The sequence below is a fragment of the Thamnophis elegans genome, chromosome 7 (genome assembly GCF_009769535.1).
Source record: "Thamnophis elegans isolate rThaEle1 chromosome 7, rThaEle1.pri, whole genome shotgun sequence".
Taxonomy (NCBI): Eukaryota; Metazoa; Chordata; class Lepidosauria; order Squamata; family Colubridae; genus Thamnophis; species Thamnophis elegans.
This window is the reverse complement of record NC_045547.1, coordinates 74,008,121-74,018,790: the sequence shown is the minus strand read 5'-3', so window position 1 is coordinate 74,018,790 and position 10,670 is coordinate 74,008,121. Positions and strand designations below refer to the sequence as shown.

The 10,670-nt window shown below is 42.9% G+C and overlaps 1 protein-coding gene across 1 annotated transcript in view; it reads right to left on the bottom strand.

The window, feature by feature from the left end:
- Positions 1 to 9,879: 9,879 nt before the first annotated feature.
- Positions 9,880 to 10,670, bottom strand: part of PPARA (peroxisome proliferator activated receptor alpha) — a 47,659-nt gene continuing 46,868 nt past the window's right edge. The window contains exon 9 of the mRNA XM_032220893.1: positions 9,880 to 10,373. Coding sequence (XP_032076784.1) covers positions 10,126 to 10,373 — 248 coding nt within the window. The 3' untranslated portion in view covers positions 9,880 to 10,125. The remainder of the gene's footprint in view (positions 10,374 to 10,670) is intronic.

Below are 10,670 nucleotides of genomic sequence, written 5' to 3'. Positions count from 1 at the left end.
CCCAAGAGCGCTGCCACAGGAGTTGGATAGACTCAGTGGTGGGTTACGACTGGTACACCCCGGTACGTGCGTACCAGTGCCTGTCGGAAGCACCAGGTACTGTTCTGTTCCGGTGCTCCGGAGGGCCCGCCCACTCACCCGCACCCCTTACTGGTATTTGAGCTCTTCGGGGCTTCCGCACACAGAGTGTACGGCACCTGTGCAACGCTCTGCCGAGTTGCTGGAGTGTTGCGGAGTGTCGCAGGACGTAAGCACTGCGCACATTCATGTGGTGGACACTGGGCCCCGCTGCACCATACTGGTTGCAACGGGATCCAGAACCCACCACTCGATAGACCTTGTGCCTTTCAGTACACAGGGCAGGGATATCTGGGCAAGGAGTGCTCTCTTAAGCGTTAGGTTGATTCTGAATTGGGACGACATGTTTATACAGCTTTCTTTAAAATTACCCTTAATTTAAATCTGCATTTAGGATTTTCTTTTTCATCTGGCTACGTAGCAGCATGTCAGTTGGCCTTTGCTGATCTTTTTAAAACCAAGCAGGGATTAAAACTTTCCCAAGATAATTGCAAAATATGTCTAGTTTAATAAAAAGGAGTAGGGGAGACATGATAGCAGTCTTCCAATATCTCAGGGGCTTCCACAAAGAAGAGGGAGTCAAACTATTCTCCAGGGCACGTGAGGGCAGGACAAGAAGCAATGGGTGGAAACTAATCGAGGAGAGAAGCCACTTAGAACTAAGGAGAAATTTCCTGACAGTTAGAACAATTAACCAGTGGAACAACTTGCCTCCAGAAGTTGTGAACGCTCCAACATTGGAAGTTTTTAAGAAGATGATGGATAACTATTTGTCTGAAGTGTTATAGGGTTTCCTGCCTAAGCAGGGGGTTGGACTAGAAGACTTCCAAGGTCCCTCCCAACTCTGTTATTCTATTCTCTTCTCTTCTTTCCATATTCAAAGCCAAGAACAGAAACATCTTTCACCTCCGTTGAGTTTCGAGCATGTGGTCACAGCTGCCATCTTGAGAACAATTAAGCAGTGGAAGAGCTTGCCTTCAGGTGGTGTGAATGCTCCCTCACTGGAGGTCTTTAAGGAGACTGGACAGCCTCTTGCCTGAAAAGGTATAGGGTCTCCTCCTTGATCACTGGGTTGGACTAGAAGACCTCCAAGGTCCCTTCCAGCTCTGTTCTGATTGACACATCCTAGCCACAAACATCCTTGCTCTTTACCCTCTTTTAGCAATTAATCAATACAAGAAGTCTTCAGGTTATGACCACAATTTAGCCCAAAACTTAGGTTGCTAAGTGAAACATTTGTTAAGTCAGCTTGCACCATTTTACCAGTTTTCTTGCCCCCATTGTTAAGCGAACTATTGCATTTGTTAGTAACACAGTTGATAAGTAAATCCAGCTTCCCCATCGACTTTGCTTGTCGGAAAGTCGCAAAAGGGGATCACACCGACCCTATGGGGATGCTGCAACGGTCATTAAGTGTGGAAAAAGTCATGTCCCCTTTTTTCAGTGCCGTCGTAACTTTGAATGGTCACTAAACGAACTGTTAAGTCAAGGACTACCTATAATGCCACAGAGATGAAAATTAGAACATAAAATGCAGAGAAGTTATTGTTCCTTTTATATTTTACTAATAACACCTTGCTGTAAGTAGTATTTAAGTACCAGAATGTGGTCTATGGACAGCCAAGGGCATGTTTCACCAACTTTGTCTCCATTTATTGATTCTTGCTCCCCCCCCCCGCCCCCCATGAGACAGGACACCGCATCATTAAAACTCAGGCCATAAGTTTTTTTTAAAGAAATACTTTATTTGAGGCCATTAAGGCAAGGGGGAGGGGGGGAATCACACAGTGAAATTGCTCTTTACATACATTCATCAGTCTTACAGAAAAATTTAAAGTACTGTACACTCAGATGTTGAAAACCAAGAGATTCCCAGCAGGCTCATGAAATACCCATTTTATTAGTCAAGCTTCTATTCTTTGAATAGGGAAATTAGAAGGTCTGATTCAGGGTTTGAGAAACACTTACCAAAGGTGGTTTTTGGATTCTAAAATGCATGAGAAAAAGGTCCAATGTTATTTTTCTAGAAGTCCTGGTTTTTGTTAGAATAATTCACCGTTGCCTCCTGAATAGGAGACGTGGGTACCGTTTGTTGATCTGAATTTCTGCCCAGTTAATTTAACCTTCATCTGGTGAAGATGATGACAAATATGTCCTCCCTTCCAACCAATCGGTCTCCATGGTGCAAATCTCCCCAACATTCCATGAGGATCCAGAGAAGAAGAGGTGGGTTGCTCCCGGATTGGGCGAACCGGTAGCGGTGGTGATGGGAGGCTCCGCCCAACCGCCCAGACGCTTCTATGCATGCACAGAAGCGTCATGCGCGGGCAAATTAGCACCAGGATTTGTAACCCACCTCTGACCCAGAGGTCTGAATCAGAATGACTTAAAACTTTTTTTTAAGCCACCCAGAATTTTGCATAAAAAGTGACGGGCTTCTCGTTGTGGATTAGAACACACCATGCATTTTGTGATTGGATCTGACATCTTAAAAAAAAAAGCATGTGAAATGTGTTTCATCGGTATCAAGTGTCTTCCTTATTAAGGACAATATCGATAAACATGTGCTACGCACAAATTTTGAACCAGCAAATACCCTCATTGTTAATTTTAATTGAATTTTCTTAAAAATGTCATTGTTAATTCTAATTGGGTTCGTTTGGGATATTCTATTTAATTCTTTTTAACTTTTGTAATGTGTGTTTTTTTTTAATGTTGTACGCCGCCCTGAATCCTTGGGAGAAGGGCAGCATATAAATCTAATAAACCAAACCAAACCAAACCCTCAAAGGCAATTTAGGAAATGTTTTTTTTCAGAATCAAGCTTTTTTCTCCCCCTTGCCTTATTCCCTCCACTTTTAGGGTGCATTGTTTACTGCAGCTGAAAATAATTCTTTATAGCTCTGCCTAGTGCCTTAAAACCTCCCTCTTTGGATTGGAGGTTACTGCAGCTCCCCAGTAGTTACAGCCAAAAGCCTAAGACCTAAGGACTCTGCCTAATGCATTATCTCACACATGTTGCATCACCGCAACTGGTGTAAATGATGAAATTTGTAGCCATTTGTGCAATGACATCATGGCTCATGTGACTTCAATTGACTGGACACCTGTGTGCTTGGGCATGTTGAACTCCAACCCAACTGGATTAGCAACCAAGCCCGATTTTAAATTCCCACAAACTTCCATGCAATAGAAAGGAGTTAGCTGATGTTCTGTAGCTGCTTGTAAGGTCAGTTAAAGCTGGTTCAATGATTGTTATTTAAGTGCTCTTGAGGCCACTTTCATAAAACCTCTTTTCCTTCCTCTCGTTATTATGGAGGTTTGTTTCCTAGTTTTAGCCCCATTAATCTCTGTGTAATTTGGAAGAGATGGCAAATGATTATTCATTCTTTTTCAATAGGCCATCTTTCCAAGTGTTTTTCAAACTTCTTGAAGAGGGCACCTGAAAGCAACAGTTGAGGCTGCTTTTGGTATCATCCACTCCTTTGCCTTTCTTGCAAAGGAATGGAAAGCAAAATTTGCTTCCACAAATGCTCCCAGTTCCTTCCTGGGATTTAAATTTGGCTCACCTGGCTTGCAATCCCCTTAGACCAGGGGTGTCAAATTCCCGGCCCATGGGCCGGATGCATCACACGTTAGCCACACCCAGTTTAGCAAAGGGGGGGAGCCCTGATATGTCACGTGACGCTGCCGTGACATGAGTTTGACACCCCTGGCTTAGAGGGAGCCACTGTCTAAATGTAGCTGCCTTCCTAGATAGTTCTCCCATCATACCTGATGCCGTACGCAACCAGCCTTTATACCAGAGATGTTCAGCGTTGATAACTGATAACGTTTGGCTGGCTGGGGAATTCTGGGAATTGACATCTAAAGGTCTTTAAAGTGGCCCAAGGTTGGACACCCCAGTTTTATACAATTCAGCACTAAAAAATGCATCTAGTGTGGCTGTTCTGATTCTCTTGAATATTTCAAACACAACCAATAGCTGGGCCTATTCTGTAAGGGACATGTGGCATTTTTGGTGGAGATGACAAGAACTCTTTAAGTGGACTTAGCAACTGTCCTCCGACACGTTTTCCAAGATGATGGGAAGAGGTGACTTTGTGCATATTAAGAGACTTCGAACTTGCATTGTTTCTCTTTCCCCCTTGCTAGAACAGCAATAATAGGGGGATTTATAGGAAAGTGCTCAAAAAGTGCCATGGCACAAAACTACTGAGGTGGGTACCAGCTCTTTACCAGGCGAATAAGAGACACGAAACGAAATACCAACCAAAAACTCTTCCGCTTCTGTGTCACTAAACAAACCACAATGGAAGCTTTGCCATGTTTGTTCCACAATGATCTTTGGTAAATTGCTATCACATTTTCAGCTTTCAATCCCTCAGTAGAGAAATAGAATTCAAAGGCCAATGTTTGCCAAATACAGTCAATAAGTATTTTTCGTAACATGGTGGACAATCCAATTCGCCATATAAGAATACTTTACAGTTGAATAACAGAAGCTGAAAATTAAATATATATATTGTCAAATCCTTGGGCTAAATAAATCTACAATTCTTCCCTAAAAACTGAGTTATAAACATACAAGTACAGCTTTCGTACACTTTAAATAGGGAGAAGAAATCTAATTTTTGATCTCCTTTCAGTGTTTTGCTCTACAACTCTGGGGATAAAGCTTAAGATATTCAAAGTAACTCCAAACCATTCAGAAACAAGGCACTGGAAAGCAGATAATTACAGTACAATACAGCTGGCTGAATTCCTCATCTTTTATTGCTGCCTCAGACCAGGAACAAAAAGTGCAGAAAAAATTAAGTTATGGATAAAGTGGTAGTCAGTAGTACTACAGTTCAAGTTTGCTTAAAATGGGCATGAAAAACACGTCAGCTTGCATTGCAAAGACCCATCTGTAAAGAGGGAGGGTGCTTAACGTATCACTTGGACTGCCAATGTATTTCGCTAGAATGCTTCCAAGTAAAATCTGAACTACATTTTTTTAAAATCCACCTTTACCCATAACGGCTTATATGAGGAAAGGCGTCTGCAGGCATGGTCCCCCCCAAAATCAAGATGTTGGCTGTGACGGTGTGATCAAAGCTTGATCTGGTTTTTGTATGTTGTATGGCACTTCAGGTTAAAAAAAAAACAAACCCAAACAGATGGGAGCCTTGATTCCACCACCGTGGCCGTACTCTCTAGACGCTGCAGACTTGAGGTCTGTCTTTATAATTTGCAAATTGGTGGAACTGAATCTGAGCATTACAGCTTTTGTATCTTGCTATGGATATCAGAGCACAATGGGGAGGGCAGGCAGACAAGGCAAATGCCCTTGTTAATTGGCATAATTCATCAAGAAAGGGGGGGGCTATAAATCTCCACCATTAATTTCAATATACTGAAATCTCATACGTCCCCCGTCTCATTAGATTTGAGAGCAGTGCAGGGGAATTTTGCATTGCTGCCTAGGGGTTTCTAAAAGCTTTAATTACAAATACAGTGCAAGTTCAGTGCATATTATCCCTACATTTAAATTGGTTGCTCGGTGAAAGTCATCGGGGACGTCCAGGGATTCCTACAAAGCCTCAAGATTAAATCCTCAATGTAAGGGAGGGAGGGCGGGAAAGGAAATCAAATGCATAGTAACTGTAAACATTTACCTTATACTATTCTTAGCAGGTTGATGACACTGGGTATTAGGCTACAACGCTTTCTCACCAGCTCGTAATGAATTTCCCACCCATTCACTAACACTCCACTCCTCCGAGTCTGTATTATATGATTAACCTCCTACTGTTATTTAAAAGTTGGTGATATTAACATTTGGTAAGGTTGTTCATGGCCCTTTTCTACGAACTGGATGAAATAGAGCAGTCGATTAAACATGCGGGACTTCCTAAGTCCCAATCAATCAATCAATCAACATGACTTCCTAACGATCTCACAAGAGGTGGAAAATTTGGAGGGTATATGGGTCCACCCGAGTGTAAAATTTCTCCCCTAATGTCCATAAAAACGTTAAGCCATGAAAACAAGGGTTGCAACTTGAAAATGCAAGCAAAGTAGATCTATTTGGAGAACCCAGGTGTCCCAAATTGAGGCGGCCTCCATTTGGGGCGGCCAAAATTTCCTTTCTGATTATGAAGGAATGCAACCCAATGCAGGAAAATAACCAGTGTAAATTCCCTTCTTAATTTTATATATACCGTGTTTCCCCCAAAATGAGACAGGGCCTTATTTTCTTTTGACCCCCGAAATAAGTGCTTGGCCTTATTTTCGGGGACGTCTTATTATTTTTGAGGCGCAGGAGGTGGCGAGCGTGGTCACCTCATGGCTGCTGTTGGGTTGCAATATTTTCGGGGGAGGCCTTATTTTAGGGCATGCGCTCAAAAGCCCGATTAGGCTTATTATCCAGGGAGGTCTTATTTTGGGGGAAACAGGGTGTATGTATGTGTGTGTGTATATTGGGGGGCATCTTGACCTGATTCAGGGGTGGGTTTCAACCGGTTCGCGGCGGTCCCTGCAAACCGGTTGGTCGGCGAATCCGGAAGTAAGTAACTTCCGGAAACGGCGAAGGGCGCACCCGCCCGCCCGCAGTCCTTACCCGGTTTTGATGAGTTCTGCGCTTCTACGCATGCGCAGGATGCATACAGCGCCTGCGCGATCCTCCAGGAGCAGCTGGAGCGTTGCGCAGACGCTAGTACGCATGCGTGCACCGCGCGCGTGCACGAGGATGCCGCTGGCCCCGTTCCAACCGAACTGGTTGGAATGGGGCGAGAAACCCACCCCTGACCTGATTCCAATGGATTTTACTTAAAATGTGTGTGCGTGTGTGTGTGTGTGTGTTGCTAAGGGGTGTGAAGAAAGAAATTGCTATTATACTGCATAAGAGGTTTGAGGCCTAACATCGTGCGAGGCTGGTTATACTTTACTAGAAGGCAAACATCTATAAAGTATATCCATCTGTCCGTCCCCTCTCTCCTACTGCCAGTGTGCGGGGAGGCTCCCAGCCAAAAGGGCACCACCCCGGATGCCTTGTTGATGTGGCTGCCCTTTGCACAACCCCCATTAGGGCCAAGTAACGATGAGCAAATAAAGATTATGCCATACAGAGAACACCAATGTAGCAGGGGTCAAGCAAGCAGCATCCATATAAGATCAATGCAGGTTTCCGCTTTTCTGAAGGAAAAAAAATATATATATTATACAGTCTTATGTTTAAAAAGCAGACTAGCAAGACATTTATTCTAAACACCATTCACATGATGAAAGTATGAAAATGGATTCTGGTTGACAGGCACGGACCTTCCTGAGCCGGTCAGTATGATAACGTTAGTATTTCTTGAACAATTTGATTTATAACTTCTTCTTTTTAAAAAAAAAAAATTATTAGTTGAGGTAGTTTGGTTTTATTTTGGGGAAGCAAAACTTCCCAGCGTTAATTTCTATTTTATTGCCCCAATCCTGAGTAATCTGAATAATAGTGCAAACAGGTTTTTTTTTTATACCATATTTTTTAGACAGTGTTTCTATTAAAATATATTGGCATAAACGGCTGTTCCGTCTGAATTTTTTCTCCCGTTTTAATTCTTATTGAGTCAGTTTCAGGTAGGGAAGTTGGAATACAAAGGGCTCAGAAAAACCTCTATATGACACTTTTAAATTATGGTAAGATTATAAACAAAGCTGCTGCAGAGAAAGGCCTGGTCATTCGGAAGGCAGTGTCAGGAAACACCACTTTTAAGTAAAGTGAGGGATAAATTGATAAAATAAAATCACTTCCTGCAAGAAAGGTGCCTTCTAAATAACCCAAATCAGCACTTTTTCACCTTTGATTTCCATACAGTTTGTCCCAGACATCTTGATTATAAAACAATTTCTACCCTGACAAATGTGTTTGGAGTTTTGCAAAAAAAATAGGCCTATTTTCCATAGTATGAAAATCCTCACCTATAAAATGATTTAAAAATATACAGGTAATTATAATTCCAATATTAGACTACATCAGATACTTATCTTTCTTTTCTTTTAAAGAAATCAGGATTTTAAAAAAGTACGGTCTAGAAAAACTGACGAAAATATTATTGGAAGATCTTAACATGACGGAGCTTCCAGGGACATAAATTAATTGAGGCAAATTTGGGTCGCATCCCCCCCGCCCCTGAAATCAAGGCCTTTTTAGGATAATCTGAACAAGCTGAAGCTATAGTTTATATAGCATCGAAAGACGGTGAGCCCCTCTTCAGAGTTTGGGTTGAGATGGCTAAAGAAAGGCGGATAAATCAACCCTCAGAAATACAAAGAATTTCAGATATGATGGTTTTAGAAGGTACCTGGTTACTAAATGCAATGCACTAGATTTATCTGGAGGATTTAAATGTCTTAAAAGTCTAACACATCCCCTCTCTTAAAAATACACAGACACCATCGGTGGAAGATTGGGCTTAGACAAACCTGCAGACCAGTGGTATCTAAACTCGACAACTTCAAAACCTATGGACTTCAACTCCCAGAATTCCCCAACCAGCGTGGCTGGCTGGAGAATTCTGGGAGTTGGAAGTCCGCAAATCAGAAGTCAAGCTACCACTTAAGGGTTGACCTGCAGTATTTTGGCTGCCACCAAACTGGGAAATAATCCGTAGTGTTAAGCAACTCCCAATTTCTGTTTTACATTTCAGTGCAAATTATATGCCAATGGTATTCGACATTGCTTTCATAAAATATTGGGTGCTCCTCTTTATCCTCAAATGCAGGATTACAATCCATTCCCATTCCAGCCTGACCTTCTTATTTTAGACATTCCAAGACTGAAGCCAAGCTATGAGTCCACCTTAGTCTCCATAACTAAGGGAATTTGAGTCAACGATTATCAGTCATACAGCTTGATTCATTATCGTAGTAAAGGAAGCACGAGAAGCTCATATTCCACTGAGATTCCCAAAGTCCTTGAGATCCGGCACCATGATGGAATCCAACTTCTCTTCAATTGTGCCTGCTCTCCCTTAGTCTCTGCCCTCTCTCCAACCCTCAGAGGTACATTTTGTGGGGGTGGCAGGCTGTAGGAGGTGCGGGATGGAAGGATCATCATTCTCTCCCTTCATTCCTCTGATGTTTCACCTGAAGTCCTCCATACTACACAGGTAAATTTATAGAGGTTCCACATAATTCCATGGAAATTGGACTGTAATCGTAGCCCGAAAAATAGTGCTGTTTTTTTCTAAGAACAACTTTCTTCTGTAGCAATAGCACTTAAGAGTTATATACCATTTCACAGTGCTTCATGGCCCTCTCTAAGCAGTTTACAGAGTCAGCCTCTTGCCCCCAACAATCTGGGTCGCTCATTTTATCCACCTTGGAAGGATGGAAGGCTGAGTCAACCTTGAGCCACTCTGGATCGAACTGCTGACAGTGGGCAGAGTTAGCTTGCAATACTGCATTCCAACTACTGCGCCACCAGGGCTCTTCAACGATCACAGATCTAGTACCCAAGGCAAGCAATCCCAGGAACAAAGTCAGACACATCTAAAAGATGTACATATGCCCTTTCTCCCCTCAACGGCTAACCCTCTTCACCTTTATTTTCGAAACATCCCTGAGTTTCAAGTATAATTCCTCCTACACACTGTGAGAGAAACATAACGGCGAAGTACTTCCGGCCACTGCCCACCCCAAGGCTCTTTGGATCCTGCCCCAAACGATTGACTTTCACATATTAAGGAAGTGGGGGGGAACGGGGATAACGACAAATACTTAAAAAGTGCAGAAATGTCAGAAGGCATTGTGTTTGTGACTTAAGTTGTGGCATGACGCAATTCCCACCATGGCCCAAATTTCAAATCACCCCTTACTATCATCATCATCTCTCTCTCTATTACGCAATTTCTTTCAATTACCGAAACCCCTGCCAGAGAAATGGATATTCCAGTTACCCAAATTTTAGGACGATGGCAAATGCTCCAGCTGAAGCATGCTGGAGACCAATGCGCCTGAAGCATCTGGCCATGTGAGCGACGGCTTTTGCCTACGGTACAAAACGGGAAAACCACCTTAGTACATATCCTTGTATATTTCTTGTAGCAAAGGATGTAAGTGTGCATCGGATTCGGTCTTTTTGATTATTTGAACTAGCTGGGCGTGTTCTGTGACCAGCTGCCGGAGATCTGCCATTTTCTGGAGAAGTTTGGGGAACAGGAAGATGTCATCCGGATGGTTGTTTTCTAAGTGAAGTTTCAGTACGTGCACGATGCTTTCCTGCATCTTCTCAATGTGTCCTATGTTTACCAAGCCTGGCCGATCTGTTCTCAAAAATAAAAACGTTATATTATGTTATCCTATCCACGGCTAACAGGTGTCAAAGCATTTATCTGCACTTGGGTCTAGTACAGGGCTCGGCAACCTTAAACACTCAAAGAGCCACAAAGGTCCTAACCGGAAGCTCCCCGTTCAATTCTGAAGCCGACTGGAAGTCCAGTTCACCCACCATAGAGTCTCCTCCTAGCGCAGTGTCCTTTTTCCTCTACCTGTCCTACCCGAAATCTCTATCACTTGTGGAGCTGAGTGGCGACAGGGAGCTGCAGCAGAGGGTTGAAAGA